The following is a 19,784-nucleotide window of genomic DNA, read 5'->3' on the forward strand; positions in this document are numbered from 1 at the left end:
CTCGCGCACTGAAGGGTCTTGGGTTCAATTTCTGGCCAAGGGCATGTACCTGGACGGCAGCTTTGATCCTCGCCCCCATGGGGGCGCGTGTGGGAGGCAACTGATGGATGTGCCTCTCTCACATCAATGTTTCTCTCTTTCCCCCTTTCTCCCTTCCATTTCTCTAAATATCAATGGAAAAAATGTCCTCTGGTGAGGATGAACAAAACAACAACAAGACTGTTGGGAAGCATGTGGCACTGGCCCAGCGCACTTCTTCGCGCTCTGCTTCCCTGGACCCTGCCAGCGCCTGTGGCTGTGCGGCCGGGGAGGGCCAGGGAGAGGGCAGGAGCAGGCTGACAGTGATGTGCAGCCTGTCGATGTAGCCTGACATGAAACAGCTGCAGGACTGATTTTAATTTTACAACTAAGGACTAAAATGTTTTAAAATCCCTCTCCCCACCAGAATATCACTGATTTTACAGTGGAAGACAGTGTGAAATAATAATTTTCTTAACAAAACTTTGCTTTACAAGTTTAAAAAAAGCCTCAAAGGACTAAACTATCATAGTGATTCATAAACTGATTAACAATAGCAAACGATCTGGACAAGGGGAGACGGGTTTGGAGGTGGTGGTTAAGGGGACGTCAGCTGTCGTCATACGCAGTGTTTCATTTCTGCGGAAGGAAGTGTACAGTCAAATCTGAAAAAACATTAATGCTGTTAAATCTGAGCAATAAATTTAAGTATGTGTTACATATTTTTATTAGCCTTTTTGGATTTTTGAAGTTTTTGGCAATTAAAAATATATAACATGAAAGTAATGTAGTAAGTTATTCTCTAACAGCAAGGGGTATAGCAACGCTGAGAAAGAGTACACATGAATGACAGCAGTGGTTCTCAAACAGTTAACTTGTGATTTAAGAAATGAGAACGAAAAAGAATCCCTCAGAATCCTCCTTGTGTCCAGTCTTCTCTTCCCAGACCGCCTAGGGCACGCTGCCCGGGCATCTCCAGCCTCGGGAGCCTGTCTGCAGGTCTGCCCACCGACTGCCGGCACCACCGCTCTGTGGTGGGCGCACTGGGTGAACTGAGGCAGTGCAGCCTGGGAGCATCATCATGTGAAAGACCACAGGAAATACTTTTTTATGTTTTTTTTATATATTTTTATGAGTTACAGAAAACAGAGCTATTAAATTTACTGATAACACACCTCAGTAGATGTGTAATTAAGAGCCAAAGTACGTTTAACAATCTGGAGAAGTGGTCAAGAAAACAGAAAATAAGACTGACAGACTTCAGAGTAGGAGGGTGAGGGGGATGGATGAGATGAACCAAAGAACTTATATTCATGTATGCATGCCAATGGACACACACAACAATGCTAGGGGTGTGGGGGAGCAGGATGGGAAGAAAGGGGTCTGGGGCGGGGGAGGAGAAACATTTGTAATAAAAATTGAAAAAAAAACATTAAAAAATAAAAAGCTGGCTGGAAAAAAAGAAAACAAAATTTAATAAGGCTATAACTGTTAAAAAATGGAAAATTATGGACTAACTGGCAAGGTGGACAAGACTTAGAAAATGATGCTAGAATTTTAAAAAGCAGGCTATTATACATAGTCTGAAATATAGAATGTAAGAATTAGTTTTCCAATAGTCTTACCACCTGGCTAGTACTTTAATGAGGTACTGACCAACGTACTATCATCACTGAAAGTTCCTCTAAGATCAGGAACAAGACAAGGACGCCTGCTGTCACCGTTACTCAGCATGTGCTGGAGTCCTAGCCAGAGCAATCAGGCAAGAGAAAAGAAGAAAAGGCATCCAAATTGGGAATGAAGTAACATTGCCACTTTTTGCAGATGACATGATTCTTTACACAGAAAACCCTAAAGATTCTACCAAAAATAATAGTGAAACTTAAATGGATTTGGAGATCAAGAGAAGAGTCAGAAATGATTACAAACCTAAAGATATACATGGAAAAATTATAGGTACTAGCATAATTCATCTAGTAAAACAGAGGCAGTAGTAGGCATTTTTAGAGGGAAAGCTACTGTGCAACTGCTGATAAAAATGTTTCTAAAATAGACTTTTCACGTTTGTAGTGGGAAAGATGAGATGAAGGAGTAGTCCCGAGGTGTTGGGTAGCACGGGTAGCCTCCAGCTCTCCATTGTTCCAATCAGTGCTAGAAATGTCTTGACGACTCAATAATAATTTTTTCCATGAGAGTTCAGAAAAGCTTTGAGTTTTTCTATTTTCTACCAATACATCTATCTGTCCTCTGGGGCTTCATAAATTTCAAATTTTATACTGTCACTTTCAGTTTTCCTCAGGCTGGGGAAAGATTTGTATGTTGAATTATGCTGTGCTTTTCAAAGCATGTCATCATTCACTCCAGGATATTTGATCTGATGAGGGTCAATGTTATAGTTTTACACTTCATTTTATCTCATTTGATTTCAAAAAGAAAACATATATAAAAACATGGAATGTAAAAAGTAAGTGTTATAACAATAACCATCCACAATGCAATGTTTTAAGCATCTCAGTGATTAGAGAACTTATATAATGCAGTCACAGGTTATACATATGTAGATAAGGGACTTGACTAAATTTTGAAAGAACCATCAGTGCCTTTAGGCGGGGAGGGCTGATCATAGGGAGCTTGAGCTAGAAGGTCCAGATGGAATGAGCACGTATCATTTCAACAAATATATATTGGGAATCCACTGTGCATTGGGAACCACACAAAGCACCTGCCTCACCCCTCAGATGGTTACGAAGGCTTCTAAAATTAGCCAGTTAATACTATTTCAAATATGTTTTTTTCTTCCCATTCTTATTGCTAATATATTTTTTCAGCTCAACAATTTTAGTTGGATTACTGCAATCACCTCCTAGTGTCCTCTGTGATTCAAGTCTCATCTGACTCTGAGTTACCCACAGACTATGGTCATAATGACTTTTCTTGCTTTAACTCCACCACACAGCTTTCAACATCAGCAGGGCCCATGAAGTCCCTATAAGGCCCATATCTTCCTCTTGTATCTCATAACACAGCAAGCTGACTCTCACGTCCTGGTGTCTACGTAGCCTGTTTTCAGTAAGCACAATGTCCCTATCTCTGTTCTACACTTAGAAAACTCCTACTTATGCCTTAAGACTCAGTTTGAGTGACACCTTCTCCAGGTACCTTCCATCACAACACATAGATACAACGCAGAAGGTTCCCACAGAATCTGCACATACCTCTTTCATAACTGTTACACAACACTGTGTTATAAATATTGATGTATTCTCACCCACTGGAAAGCAATCAAGCACCTCTAGGTCAAGATCAATATCATCACCTACACATTATCAGTGTCTAAAACAGTCACTGGCAATCAATTGGAATCTAATGAATACAAATTAGATGAATGAATTAATATATAATAAATAAACCAGACTCCTGCCCTCAAAAAGTTCCCTATTTATTTGGGAAGGCACAACTGGAGAAAAGGGAGGGGACAGAAATAAGACATGAAATGAACTACATGCAAGTCAGAATGAGACAAAAAGCAGGGTATGTGACAAGAACTAGTATTTATTTGTTTGTCTAAAATTTAAGTGCCTAAATGTGCCAGACACTGTGGTTGGTCCTTTGCTCATATTCTCTCATTTAATTTTCACAACTACCCTGCAAGGTATTATTATTTCAATTCACAGGAAAGGAAATTAGAACTCAAAGAGTTCAAAGCCACACAGAAATTAATGGTGAAGACACAACTTTATGTCTAAAATTCATGTTCTTTCTATCACAATGGTACAAATCCAGTCCTATAGAGTTTCAGAGGAGGAAACAGTTACAGCCAGAATAACAAGGTTCCTTATAGAAGTAGACAAAATCTAAAAGGATTAGGGGATAAATAGAGTGTATTTTAAGTGGAAGAATAAAGACAGGCATAGATACAAGTTTAAAACTTGTGAGTAGGACAGAGAATGGTCCAGTCTGGAATAAAGAAGTATACATGAGGAAAATCCCATTGGAAGAGAAAGTTGGGACCATGCTGGGAGACCTGGCAACTCTATATTATAATGAGCACCACTATTAGAAAAATAACCAAGCACATAGGTCATGCTAATGACTGAACCTGTGTCTTCACGTTCATGTATGAGGGGTAGTAAATGGGAAAAAAAAAATCTCGTACCGTAAGTATGTCACAACTCTAAGATTATTCTAATTTTAACACAAAAGTGTACTTTTATCCAAGGAGGAGATAAAGCTTTAGAAGTTGGCGTGTCAAGGGTCCTCTTTAATGTCAAATGAACGCAAAATTGTGAAAAAATAACTAAATAGATGAACTTCACAAATTGAGCCATGCAGTCTCTTCTGTCTGAAATATGTAACATCACAAGTAATTATATCCATTAATCTTTTAAATTACCTAAATCATACTCTTAGGACAACATCTTTATTTTAACTAAGGACATGAATTGCCAAGTTTATTTATTTTATGAGATCTGATCATTATAATATAAGATGGCCATTCATGTACATTTGATAATTGTTTTACTTATCAAGATTATGTCTTGAATAGCTCATAACTAATTTTGTTGGAATGACATCCATAAACTAAATTGAGTATGACTGATTATTTAGATGGTAACATCACAAATCCATTAAAAGGGATCTAAAATAAACACAGTAAGACCTTAAGTAGGCCACCCATTAATCAGAGAAGCCTAAACATGTTTTTGACTGCTATTTTTGTCTTTAAAAATATATCTTTCTTTTAAAGCAATATTACGAGCTTAAGTTTTATAGCAAATACATCGTTAATGGAATATGTAATAAAGCAAAAACTCGCCACAATAAAATTTATGAGAATGTCAATCAAATTAATAAACATTTTTTAACATGACATATTTTAAACAGAAATGGAGACTTTTACTTCCAATTTTACATAATAAGTATCAAATGTCACCAAACAGAGATACCTAGGGTTTCTGTTACAGTGAATATATATTTCTTGCAATATATCATCAATCAATAATACAGCAATGTATGTAAAAACAAAAATAAAAATATATGGCTTAAAATTTTATCATATTTTAAATTCAGAAAGTTTTTTCATAGATAACATATCTACATATTTATGTAGCCAATGTCAGAATTACAACAAATATAAATAAGTAGCATATAATTCTTCATCATTTGTTATTACACAACCAAAGGTTAGTGTAAAAGACATTCTAGGTAGGAAGTAGGTATCTCTAATTTAAATTTTTTAAAGCACCTTTAATGCCTCCTTCTTCTTGCCTATTCAAAGATATTAGAATAGAGAGGTAAAAGAGATATTAGACATGTTCTTGTCTATTCCTCTTACTTAAGAGATGAAAACACTGAGATCCAAAGAGAGATTCAAAGATAGATATCCTCAAACACATACATACTTGAAGGTTGAAAATCAATGATTTAAGCATGCATATTAAAAATTTTAATAAAGAACCAAACATTAATCCAAAGAAAACAAAAGGAAGGGTATAATAAAGATAAAATGAGAAATTAGTAAAATAGAAACGAAAAATACAATAGATTCAACAATGACAAAAATTGGTTGCTTGAGCAGACCAATAATATTGATAACCCCCTGGCAAAACTGATTACGAAAAAAAGAGAGAAAAGGCAAATGACCAATACCAAGAATAAAAATACAGATATCATTGACTGGGCCAGGGACATAAAAATATAATAAGATGATATTATAATAAACTTTATTCCAATAATTAGAAGATAAGGAATAATTCCTAGAAAAATAAGATGCATCAAAACTTCTTAAAATGATATGAGATCAGAAGATGGAGATGGGCAGGACATGAGCAAGGATGAGTGTGTGGGAGTGTGAGCGAGTGTGAGAGAGAGTGTGAGTGGACATGAATGTGGACGAGCAACCTCAAGCAGTGCCGAAAGGTGGGACAGAGGGTTCCTGTGCTATGGATGGGGAGCAGCCGGCTACCACAATAAGCGGCTTGTCAGGGTGCTTCTCCCTGCACGGCTGGAAGGCCCTGCCATTTTGGTATATCCCTGGTCTTCTCTGGGAGGAGGCAGTGGAATTAGCTAGCGCCGAATGACCTGAGTCCACCAGTGCACCTTGAACCATCAGACCAGTGGACCCCACTGTGTCAACACAAACCAGTACATAGTACCAACACTGTCAAGGTGCCTGCTATGGAAGCCGCAACCAGCTGGGAGCTGAGCACCATCCCCCACAGCAGAAGCCTGATCAGAACTGAGACACACCTCCAGCAGCAGAGGCTCGGGAGCAGACATCCATCCCCAGGCAGCAGCAGCACAGATAGGCAGCTGAGACCCATCTCCAGCAGCATCAATAAAGGCTGATCAGGAGCTAAGCCCCACCAGGCAGCAGCATAGTACAGCAGTACATTGGCAGGACCTGCCTGCCCCACAGCACCTACCACAACAGACCAATACCAGCCACCAGTTGTCAGTCCTCCAGGACCCACAGCAAGCAAGAGGCACCACATACCAAAACAGATTGGGAGGTACAGCAGCCTTATTTGATACGCACTGACCTGCCTACACATTCCAACATCCCTCACTGGGTATAGAACTACCAGGTGACTAAAATGGGGAGACAAAAAAACAACACCCAAAGGAAAGAAAAGGAGGAATCACCAGAAAAGGAACTACATAAAATGGAAGAAAGCAATTTGTCAGATAAAGAATTCAAAGCAATGATTTTAAGGATGCTCAAACAACTCAGTAAGGACTATAAGCAACTTAACAAGAATTATAGAGATCTCAGTGGGAACTACATCAGTTTAAAAAAGAGGTAGAAGCTATGAATAAAACTCAAGAGGACATAAAGAATGACATAGCTAATATGAAAAATACCTTAGAAGGACTCAATAGTAGATTAGAAGAACCTGAAGACTGAATCAGTGAGTTAGAAGACAAGTTAGAAAAAAACGCCCAAATAGAGCAGCAAATGGGGAAATAAATTTAAAAGCAGGAGGAGAGTTTAAGGAATCTTTGGGACAATACAAAACGTAACAACATTCACATCATATGGGTACCAAAATGAGAAGAATCAGAGAAAGGAATAGAGAAACTGTTTGAAGAAATAATGACAGAAAACTTCCCTAAACTGGTGAAGGAAAAAGTCATACTAGTCCAGGAAACACAGAGAGTCCCATGCAAAATGAAGCCAAAAAGACTCACAGTTACACATATCATAATTAAAATAGCAATCATTAAAGACAAAGAAAGAATCTCAAAGGAAGCAAGAGAAAGACAGAAATTCTCTACAGGGGAGCTCCATTAGACTGTCAGCTGATTTCTCAATAGAAACACTGCAAGCCAGAAGAAAGAGGCATGGAGTATACAAAGTAATGCAAGGCAAGGGTCTGAATCCAAGACTACTCTATCCAGCAAGGCTATCATTAAAAGGTGATATATATATTTCACCTTTATTTGAAGGTGAAATAAAGAGCTTCGCAGACAAAAAAAAAAGCTAAAGGAATTTACCACCACCAAACCAGCACTGCAAGAAATGCTACAGGGACTGCTGCAAGAAGAAGAAGAAATAGAGAAAGAGAGAGAAGAACACAGACATAAAATAAATATGGCAACTAATAAGTATCTAGCAATAAGAACCTTAAATGTAAATGGCTTAAATGCTCCAATCAAAAGACACAGGGTAGCTGATTAGATAAGAAAACATGACCCATATATATGCTGTCTATAAGAGGCCCATCTCAAAACAAAAGACTTGCATAGAATGAAAGTAAAGAAATGGAAAAAAATTTTCCAGGCAAATGGAAATGAAAAAAAAGCTGGTGTAGCAATACTCATATCTGATATGATAGACTTCAAAATGAGGGCCATAATAAGAGACAAAGAAGGTCACTACATAATATTAAATGGAACAATCCAACAAGAGGATATAACCCTGGTAAACATATATTCACCAATACAGGAGCACCAAAATATATTTTAAAACTTCTGAAGGACTTCAAAGGAGAGATCAATAGCAATACAATCTCAGTGGGTAACTTTAACACCCCACTGACACCACTGGATAGACCTTTTAGACAAAAAATAAACAAGGACACAAAGTCCTTAAATGATGGACTGGATCAGTTGGACTTAATAGATATTTACAGAACACTTCACACCAAAGCTGCAGAATATACATTCTTCTTAAGTGCATATGGAACATTCTCAAAGATAGACCACATGTTAGGACACAACCTAGGTCTCTACAAATTCAAGAAGATTGAAATCATATCAAGCATCTTCTCAGATCACAATGGCATTAAACTAGAAATCAATTACAACAAAAACATTCAAACATATAGAGGCTAATAGCATATTATTAAACAATAAATGGGTTACAAGGAGATCAAGGAAGAAATTAAAACTTCCTGGAAACCAATGAAAATGAACACACAACAACACAAAATCGATGGGATACAGTGAAAGCAGTCCTGAGAGGGAAGTTGATAGCACGACAGGCCTACCTCAAGAAACAAGAACAATTCCTAGTTGACTTCCTAACCCTCCAATGTCTAGTTCTTCTAAAGAACTAGAAAGTAAACAAAAAGAAAAACTCTTAGCAAGCAGAAGGAAAGAAATAGTAAAGGTCAGAGCAGAAATAAACGACATAGAAACTAAAAATACAATTCAAAAGATCAATGAAACAAAGAGCTAGTTCTTTGAAAAGATAAACAAGATTAATGGACCCCTAGCCAGACTCACCAAAAAAGAGAGTACCCAAAGTTTGCATGGAAAAAAAAAGACCCCAAATAACAACAGCAATCCTGAAAAAGAACAACAAAGTAGGAGGGATCACAATACCGAATATCAGGTTATAGTACAAAGCCATAGTAATCAAAAGAGACTGGCACTGGCATAAGACCAGGCATATAGATAAATGGAACAGAACACATAACTCAGAAATTGACCCAAGTCTTTATGCTCAATTAATATTTGAAAAACGTGGCAAAAGCATACAGTAGAGTAAAAGCTTCTTTAATAAATGGTGTTGGGAAAATTGGACAGCTACATGCAAAAAAATGAAACTAGACCACCAACTTACACCATACACACAAATAAACTCAAAATGGATAAAAAACTTAAATGTGACTCGTGAATCCATAAAAATTCTAGAAGAAAATGTAGGCAACAAAATTTCAGACATTACAGGCAGCAGAATTTTCACTGATACAATGCCTAAGCCAAGAGAAACAAAGGGAAAAATGAACAATGGGACTACATCAAACCAAAAAGCTTCTGCACAGCAAAAGAAATAAGCATCAAAATGGAAAGGGAACCCACTGTATGGGAGAGCATAATTGCCAACAATACATCAGATAAGAGGTGAATTTCTAAAATATATAGAGTACTCATACAGTTCAACAAAAGAAAGACAAAGAACCCAATTTAAAAATGGGCAGAGGACCTGAATAGACACCTCTCCAAACAGGACATACAAATGGCCAAAAGACATATGAAAAAATGCTCATCGTCTCAAATCATCAGAGAGGTGAAAATTAAACCAATGATGAGGTATCACCTCACACCTGCCAGAATGGCTGCCATCAACAAATCATCAAACAACAAGTGCTGGCGGGGGTGTGGAGAAAAGGGGACTTTAGTACACTGTTGGTGGGGATGCAGACTGTTGCAGCCACTATGGAAAACATTATGGTGTTTCCTCAAAAAATTAAAAATGGAACTGTCATTTGACCCAGTGATCCCACATCTAGGAATATATCCTGTTGTCCATTTGATTTTTCACATTGACCTTGTATCCTGTGACCCCCCTGTTCAACTCATGTATTAATTGTTTTATTGTTTTTCTTATAAATTTCTTAGGATTTTCTATACACACAATCATGTCATCTCTAAAAAAAGAGTGTTATACTTCTTCCACTTCAGCACGTATGCCATTTATTAATATTTCTTACCTTATTGCACTGGTTAGGACCTCCAGCATAATGCTGACTATCCTTGCCTTCTCCAGAAAGCATTTAGTTTTTGACTATTAAATATAAGTTAGTTGTAGGTTTTTCACAGAGGCATCTTATCAGGTTGAAGAAATTTAAAGTCTAAATGTTCAAAAATATTCCTGGCAATATATTATAGTCTTTGTCCGTTAATTTCATTATCTATCATTTTGTGGTCTATTTCTATTAATCAATTTTCTTACTTCTTTGTATATCTAGCAATTTTCCATTGAATGCTTAACATTATGAATGCTATGTTGATGAATGTCTGGATTTTATAGTCTTCCTTCACTCAAGGTTAAGTTTGTTCAGCTAAACAATTAATTTTGCATGAGAAAAAACTCATACAAAAGTTATTTCATATGAGAAAACTTGTAAATAATGGTAAATAAAAAAATCCTTGTTTATTCAAGGCTTATGTTTAACTGTGTAATGGTGGGTGTCGAGTAGCTTTTATTCTGAATACCAGGCGTGTTTAGTGAAGGCTCCTAACCTTGTGGGAGTCCTGGTTGTTGTTCAGCTCCTAGCTATCCCTGGTAGTTGTTCTTTTCCCAGTGTTTGTGAGTCTTGTCCAGCATTTGTGAGTTTTTACTGTAGTAGGACTAATCTGGTACCAATTACTGGTTGATAGCCAGAGGTATAAATCCATAAAGGGAGGTTTTGACCATCCTTCGACTTTACTTTAGGTCTCTTCTCTTTTGGCCCATGAACTCTGCTTATTTTCTCCTACAATTTTCTTTCAAGAACTTATCATTATTTAGTGAAAGGACCCAAACAAGAAAACAGTTATTGCAATTCAATCCAATGTTCTTTCTACTACACAGTATTTTTTATCTCCTGAGCTTAAAACAGTAACAATTTAATATAGGTTTAAGTTGATTATTACTTGGTATATTCCTTAATTTCTCTATCTCCTTTCCTTCCTCCTCCCCCTCCCCCTCACTTCCTCTCCCTCCATTCCCACCACCCCACCTTGACTTGCTTTTATTTTATTTTCAAGAGCTTTGGAATAGGTTCACTGATAAATCTAAAAACAGTTCATGTCTAGAAAATCTATTTGATTAAAAACTATCCCTGACCAAGCATTATGACCATACAAATTAGATAATCCATGAAGTGTTTTCAAGAAAGGCAAAGAAACTAACTTACTTCCATATTTTTGAGTGCCTTAATCATACCTGAGATTCACAGCTTGTTCTTTCCCTTGTGGGCTATTTTAGCTTCTTGGTAGAGTGGGGTTACCTGTACATATTTTTCTTCTAATTTAAGAGCCTTTATGTTGATGAAATCTGCTGCTAGAATATAATGTTCATCACTCTCTGTCCACAAAATATCTATTAATTCATGTTTATAAAGTATTAGTCACTTTAAAAATAAATTTTGCATGGTTTTATTACCTTTTAAGGAGAGGAGAGATAAGTGCAGGAGGAACAGAAACAAAACTGGTTTATAAAATGGGACTTTAAAAAAGTAGTTTTAAGTTGCACTGAGGTAAAATGAAATGATTAAACCAGATCATAAGAGATTGTGGGTCTTTCCATCTTACCTGTGAAGCTGGATATATTCTCGAGGTCTATTGAGCAGGTGAAGAAATCTGTCAACAATCTTGTTTTTTCCTACACCCTGTAATTACACAGAAAGCATTAAACAAAATTATTTCTCTTTTTATTCCTTTTTGCTCAATGCCCCCACCCCGACAATTGTCAGCCTGCTCTCTATCTGTGAATCTGTCTCTATTTTGTTAGTTCATTTTGTTCATTAGATTCCATACATGAGTACTTGTCTTTCTCTGACCAGCTTATTTCACTTAAAAAAAAAATAAAGTTTTTGCCTGGAGGTAAAACAAACCAAAAGAATTTTTTTTTTTTTAACCAAAACCTATTTCCTCAAAGTTGTACTGTTTTTGCTATTGTTAATCAAAACCAAACTAGCAAACACATATAACACAACTTCTATGATACAGGGTTTTAAATTTTTTATTTCTAAATACACTAGTTCTAAACTCTTCTCATTTAAAAAACAAATTAAAACATATTGTTTTTTCCTTTCCTATAATTTTACATTGAAGTGTCAACATTACAGCAGAATATTAACTATTTCAGATTTGAAGAATAGCATCAAAGGTGATCAAGTAAGTGTAAGAACCATGATTTCTTCTAATCAGTTCTTCAGGAGTATGGTTTTCAGTTGCAGGAAGAGGTAAACACTATATTTACTCACTCACTTCTTCTCCTTTTGTTCCACTTTCTAATTCTTTAAAACCTTGGAAACCTAAAAGTATAACCAGGGTCTACTACTAAGTCTCAACTGTATGTGTTTTTCCTACAAATGTCCTAATTTCCTAATCAATTACTAATGGCGGAAGTTGCTGCCCTTTTGTGGAAGACAGACTATTAAAAATGGAAATCCATGCAATTTCCCCATTTTAAGGGAAAAGGGGGTCAAATATATGGTGACAGAAGATTTGACTTTGGATGGTGGGCACACAATGCAATACACAGATCATGTATCATAGAAATGTACATTTGAAACCTAAATAATCTTATTAACCAATGTCGGCCCAATAAATTTAATTTAAAAACATTAAAAAAAATAAAATAAATAAATATCATGGTTAAACAGCTAATCCTCATGAAGCCAGATTCGAATCCAGGCCTGTCTCATCCTGGTGTTCATGCTTCTATCCCAACATTCTGGATTATATTTCTTTCAATTTGTAATTGGTTTAGGTAACTTGGACCTTGAATTATCTTTTTCCCCAACCCTAGAATCCATCCTATAAAAGTAAGAGGAAAGTATCGTAGCAAAAACAGAAACCCACTAAAGGGAAGCAGGTATTATTATTGGCATTTCTACTACATATCTTGTGAAGAGAAGGATTCTACAAGCACCAAAGACTGAATGGGTATTGATTGAGCATCATCTTTGTCCTAACACTGTGACAGTTCCTGTAAGATACATTTTCAAAGGGCATATGAGAATGTGTCCATCACAGTTCTCAAGGGAGGCAAGATATATATATATATTCGGAGCACAGAGGACAAGCACCAGTGTAAACAAGCAACTGTAACTTAGATGTAGGTTCTAATAGCTTTAGAATCTCTTTCTTCTCTTTGGTCAATTAAATATGCCACAAGATGATAGACACAGTGAGATTAAGGGGACTAGAATAATTACCAACTACTTAATAAATAAGACAGAGATAGGGAGCATGCACAGACAGTAACAGGCAATTAAGATATGTTGTACATCCTTGATCTGGGACAGCCACAATGAAATCAATGTTTAAAGAAGGTTAACATGGCAACAACATGCAAAATATACTGATAAGACGAGAGACTGTTATCCAGGAGAGTGATCACTTATTCATTCAACATATAAACAAATATTTTTTGAGTGCTGGCATGTATCAGCAGGGATAAGAGTGAACAAAAAGATAAGGTTTCTGCTCTTCTGGAGCTTCTATTCCAGAAGTGTGGAGACAGACTGACAGGTAACTGAGAAAAAGTAGGTAGAAAGGTAGCAAGATATAATTAGACAAATAAATAAGTAAACTATCAAATAGTGATCAGCTCTCTACAAACAATTAAGATAGGGAGAGGTGATACTAAATAGGTGGTGATTTAAGATGATTCAGAAGTGAAGACCTTGCCTTTGCTAACTTTTTGGCTAAGATCTGAATGACAAGGAGACAGCGCTATGGAGATTACAAAAGGGGACATTCCAAGAGAAGAGTTGCCATAGCTGGTGAGAAACAAAGCTAGAAGAGTAGGCAGAATCCAGCTCCAGCAAAGTCTTGGAAACCACTTAAAAGAGTTTGAACTGTTTCCTAAAGGAACTAAGAAGCCATTGAGGTAGAGAAGTAATGGGCTCAGCTTTTCATTTTGAAAAATCACTCTGGTAGAATGGTCTGGCAGAGAGCAAGAAGGAAAGCAGTTTGGAAACTCCTTAAAAAATTCAGGCAGGAGATAGTGGTGGTTTAACAAAGGAGCAGAGATAAATAGATGGATTTAAGAGACCTTTGGGGAAAAGAGTAGCAGGGCTTGGTGATGGGTTGGATGTGGGGATGAGGAGATGGAGAAGTCAAAGTTTCGGTCTTAGACAACAGGGTGGAAGGTGGTACCATTTACTGGCATATGAAACAGGGGAGGAGAAGTGAATTTGCTGGTGGAAGAGGGAACTCTAGTTTTATTTTTTTAAAGGCAGTTTAATTTTGGATGTTTACTTTGCAGTACGTGCTTCCCATATCTGCTCCTTCCTCTCCAATTCACGTCATGACTCAAGGATAGCCCATTATCTTGCTCAGACTCCTAGAAAGGGTCCTGTTTGGTCTTCTGCCTCCAGACTCATGACAAGCCAGCCCACAATTTGTTATTTTTCTAAAACAGGTCGTTTCCACCTTAACTTTTAAAGCTCTTATAGTTCCTTGGAGGAAATGCCAAAAGCATAACCTAGGAAGAAATTTCTGTAAATATACTGAGCAAAATGAAACAGTTATAGCAATCTGCTCTCTTTCCCATCATAGTTTTTACCTAAAACAAAAATTCTACGGATTACCTTACTGAATAAATAGTATCTTATCTTTCCATTATAAAAGCTACATATACTCATTTTTCTCACTGGGAAATTTAGAAAACGAAGCACTTCCCAATATGCAACAGCTAAGACAAATCTGCTATCGTATGTATTTTGTTGCTGTGCATATTTATCTATACTTACTAGTCATTATTCTGTATATACAATCTGTATCCTTTAATAAAAATTAGCATGAAATAGTTTTACATCATTATTTACTCTTACTAAAGACATTTAGTGAGTAAACATTTTAAAAGATTTTTGTATGTTTTTATTGATTTATTAGAGAAAGGAAAGGAGAGAAAGAAACATCAATTTGAGAGAGAAACATCGATCAGATACCTCCTGCACCCCTACTGGGGATTGAGCCCAAAACCTAGGCATGTGCCCTGACCAGGAATCCAACTGGGACCTTTCAATCCATAGGACCATCATACTCAATCCACTGAGCCACACCAGCCGGCTAGTGAGTGAACATTTTAAAGGGAAAAGGAACCTGTATAATCAGAGATCTTAAAATTAAGCTAGAAATTGTCTCATCACAATGGCACTTATCAATTACTGTTCTGTCCCATTGTGTTCCCCAGGACAACGTATGGGAAAGGAGGACCGTCACAGAGGTGGGAGTCACATGGCCCTTTACTACAGGGTTAGGAGAAACAGGGAATATGGTCGGCCCCACAGACAGGAATCGCACTGAGGACAGGAAGTAAACACGCCTCAGCTTCTATGAAAGATCAGGAACCGTGACTTGAAGAACTTTGAAGACTGGAACTCTTACCACTTCCTCAGGCTTACTATTTTAGTTATCCTGTTTCCTCAGAGAGATTAGCAGTAAAATCCTTTAGACAAAAAGGGCTTGTGGGTTTGTCTTCCTGGGCAAGAGGAAAATACAGACCTTGGAAAACTCCATCCACATCCTGTCAAGGGGGAGAAGGTGCAAGGAGTGGAGTAAAAGAAAAGGGCTAAAGAGGAGTGGAAAGCAGCGAAGAGTACATGAGTCTAGGAATGGAATTTTAAGTTCTGGGACTTAAGCCCTGGGACTTAACAGTTGAAAGATCCCCATCAAAGCAGACAAACTTGCAAGCTTGCTATGTTGGCTCATTGCAAGTCTCACTCAAACATGTTCCTAATCAGCCAGCTGTCCAGACCTATGTACTTCTACGTCTTTGCTCACATTGTCTGTTCTGACAAGAAGAGCCCATCCTTGCCCATGTATCTGTCATCTTCCTCTCACCCCTTAGTGTTCTAATGAAATGCCCCTGCTTCTCGGAAACTTTCCCTGACTCGTGCTTTGTCTTCTCTCCTTCAAATCTGAGGACGAGAATGGTTCCCCCTTTGGGTTTCTAAACCACTGTCTCTTAGAGCACTCACCACACTGTACTCCAGCAATGTGTCAAGTGCCTCAGCAAGAAGACACACTCCTTGAGGCCAGGACTGTCCCCCTGTTCATGTTCCTATCACTGGTGACTCAAATACAACCTGCAGGTAATAACTATTAAAATGTGAAAAAGGAGGGAAGAAAAGGAAGGAGAAGTCATGTAATTTGCTCTTATTACAGGAGGTAGAAACCTCTTCCAGGACAGTTCTGTTTCCTTTTATTAAACAAAATGGAAAGTGACATTTATGGAGCCCTTTGCTGTCTGAACACATTCTTTCAGTACTTCATTACTTGGATCCTCTTGCCAGTCATGTGGGTGGGAGGTAATGGTATCTATTTTGGAGAGAAGTAAACTTAAGTTCTAAGCTGTTAAAAACCCTACACCCAATGGGATTTTGAAGACAATTCCATTCTGACTCAACAGACTGGGCTATTTTCCATTTCACCATATTGCAGAACAGAATGTCAGGAGGTAGCCGCACTGAGCTAATTTGTAGGAGAGTTTATGTACTGATGTCACAGAGTCAAAGATCAGTCACTGCAAGGTTGTAAAATAACCTAATTCATGCACCTGGAACTCCCTGCATGGTGCCTAAGGTTCAGGGAGGAAGTCAGGCAGATCTCTTCTGGGGAAGTAATATTTTAAAGGGACTCCAAGTGAGGGTTTGCCATGGCCAGTGCTCAGCTTTCTCTCATGGTCTCTGAAATGTCTCAGCTTTGGATCTTCCTTCCAGTTCCCCCCAATTTTTTAATATAGCTTTCATAGAGTTAGATCCGTTTGTATAATATTTAGAGATGTTTCTGCTTTTCTTCTTAGAAAAGCTACTATATAAATGTCATTAACAAATACCACCTAAAATCAATAATAAAAAATGAAGAAGCTACTATTACAGTAAAATGATGAGAAATAAAGTATAGTTGCTTTTCTTTAAGCTTAAGTTTCTCCTCAAATGTTGAACCTTCCAACGCTTTGCTTAAAACTAGCCTGAAAATATCCTTACTATACCACTAGTTAGAAGACTTTGCCTGTGATCCCTGCTTAACCTCTCTCAGGTGGAGTTTCTACCACAATTGAGCCAAGATTTGCTCATTTAAATAAAGAGGGCCTAGACAATCTGATCTCTAAACATTATCTGACTCTGATATTTTTAATCTTATAAATAAGAGACTGCTGCTATATGATCACTAGAAATCTCTTACTTTCCAAATTCGTTCAGTGAACATGCAATACTTATATAATCAGAACATAAATTATTAAAACAGAATAGTAAAGAATCTTAAACATTTGCATAAATGGGTTACCTCAAAAACAGAGCCAACAAATAGTACCCAGAAGTCAAGCTGGAATATATGCATTTCAATTGCATTGCTAGTTTGCATGACTCTAAAACACACTTAGAAAGCTTCCTGTCAAAGTCATAACCTCCTTTTCAAGCAGGAATAATAAAATCTACATCCCTGCAATTTCCCTTTGAAATACTGTATTGCTATAAATGACAAATATATACTTTTGAGTAATTTGGTCATTAGGTATGACCAAAGCAGCCATGGCAAATATTGGGGGTAATGTGGGGGTGGGGTGGGATCAGTATGTCTGCAAAAACAAAATAAAAATTCAAAATAAATGCAAAATAAATATTCACCGAGAAATAATGGATGGACAAACTAATTAGTAAAGAGAATGTGGCAGAATGGCAAAGAATTTCCACACTGTAATTCAGGCAAATTCACTAAACAAGGGGTTTGAGAAGGGACACAAAATAATATAAAGATGAACGTCATTATATTTGATGAAACCAAGTATTTCATAGTCTTGGGATTCCCAGGCTGCTGGAGCTACAAGTACAGCCCACTTAGTTATCAAATTCCCTGCTGCCACTACCAGCTGGGGACACAGGCAAGAAAATTTCTGAACAAACTGTTCAGCCCCTCCACAGGCATTAGACAGTTATGCTGGCATAGCAACATGGTATATTTCTGACGTTTACCACAGCAATCTGCCAGGGCTCAGTTCAAATCATTAATTAGCAAAATTCACACAAGAAATTCTTTAATTTGGTCAATAAAATATTCACAGTATTTCAATATTAATTCATTCAACAAACATTAACTAAGCCTGCACCAGGAGAAAAATTTAGTTCCCGGTCATAATAAGTCTATAATTAATAGATGAAATAAGATATAAATAATTATATAGAACTATATAGTAACAATATGCATGAAGTCCTGCTTAGTTGGCACTAAATATATGTTTACTGATTTTCATAGTGTATAAAAGATTTCAAAATCAAAGGCTATAAAAATTAGAGAATAAAGCAGTTATTTCTAGTGTGGAAGAAATTAATATCATTTAATTTCTTTGTATAAATTCATTAAGAACTTAAATTGGCTTAATGAAATTTACTCTAGAAAATATTTCCTCATACTAAGTTTATCAATCTTGGTATAATTCTGAATAAAATGTTTGTATTGCCCTGGCCGGTTTGGCACAGCAGCTGAAGCGTTGGCCCGTGGACCAGAGAGTCCTGGGTTTGGTTCCCACTAAGGGCACGTGCCCCGGTTGGGGTTGTGTGGGTGGCAGCCACTTGATGTGTCTCTCTCACATTGATGTTTTTCTCTCTCTCTCTTCCCCCCTCTCTCCCTCCCGCTCTATCTGAAGATTAATGCAGGAATGTCCTCGGATAAGAATTAAAAAAAAAAAATGTTTTTATTCATGAAAATTGGCCAACATCTCTCTGGATAAAGAAAACAGGAGAGTTATCATTCTCTTTGAAAGAGACTTGGGAGACACTTTAATTAAATGCAATAATCAAGTTTTGTTTGGATGTTGATTGTTAAATGTAATAATAGAACTGTGGTTACATTAGAGAGAAATTCTGAGATATTTATAACTAAAATACATTATGTAAAAGATATATTAAAAGATGACATTTAATTAAAAGCAGCAAGAGAAAAGCAGTTAGTTATCTACAAGGGAGCGCCCAGAAGGCTGTCAGCCGATTTCCCAAAAGAAACTTTGCAGGCCAGAAGGGAGTGGCAAGAAATATTTAAAGTGATAAAAAGCAATGACCTACAACCAAGATTATTCTATCCTGCAAAGCTATTATTTAAAATCAATGGACATATCAAGAATTGCTCAGACAAGAAAAAGCTAAAGAGTTCATCACCACCAAACCAATATTATATGAAATGTTGATGGGTCTTCCTGAAGATAAAAAAAATATATGAACAATAAAATGGCAATAAATACATATCTATCAACAATTGAATCTACAAACAAAATGAGCAAGTAGAACAGAAACAGACTCATAGATACAGAGACCACTTTGTTGGTTGCCAGATGGGAGGGGGGTTGGGTGAAAAAATGAAGGGATTAAGAAATACAAATTGGTTGTTAGACTGACAAACCGGAAAGAAAAGGGGGGAGGTGGGGCATAAAGAGAGAAACCAAATAACTTATATGCATATATGCATAATAAATGGACACAGACAATAGTATGGGGAAGGCAGGGTGGAAGTGGAGAGGAGGGGCTCAAGGGGGGAAAAAGGGAGGGACATCTGTAATATATTCAACAATAAAGATAAGTTAAAAAATAAAATAATAGAAAAAATAGGAAAGATGACATTTAAAAAGTGTTGGGGGCCCTGGCTGGTTTGGCTCAGCGGTTAGAGCGTCGGCCTGCGGTCCACAGAGACCCGGGTTCGGTTCCCGCTAAGGGCATGTACCTTGGCTGCAGTTTGTCCCCGGCCCTGGTTGGGTCATGTGGGTGGCGGCCACTCGATGTGTCCCTTTCACATCAATGTTTCTCTCTCTTCCTCTCTCTCCTTCC

The 19,784-nt window shown here is 37.2% G+C and overlaps 1 protein-coding gene across 2 annotated transcripts in view; it reads right to left on the reverse strand.

Moving 5' to 3' along the window:
* The window catches only part of VWA8 (von Willebrand factor A domain containing 8), a 391,316-nt gene that overhangs the window by 200,463 nt on the left and 171,069 nt on the right, over positions 1-19,784 (reverse strand). For both annotated transcript variants that reach the window (XM_036249886.1, XM_036249887.1), the window contains exon 21: positions 11,545-11,621. In XM_036249886.1, the coding sequence (XP_036105779.1) occupies positions 11,545-11,621 (77 nt within the window). The remainder of the gene's footprint in view (positions 1-11,544; positions 11,622-19,784) is intronic.

This window comes from Molossus molossus, unplaced genomic scaffold (genome assembly GCF_014108415.1).
Source record: "Molossus molossus isolate mMolMol1 unplaced genomic scaffold, mMolMol1.p scaffold_m16_p_9, whole genome shotgun sequence".
NCBI classification, from domain to species: Eukaryota; Metazoa; Chordata; class Mammalia; order Chiroptera; family Molossidae; genus Molossus; species Molossus molossus.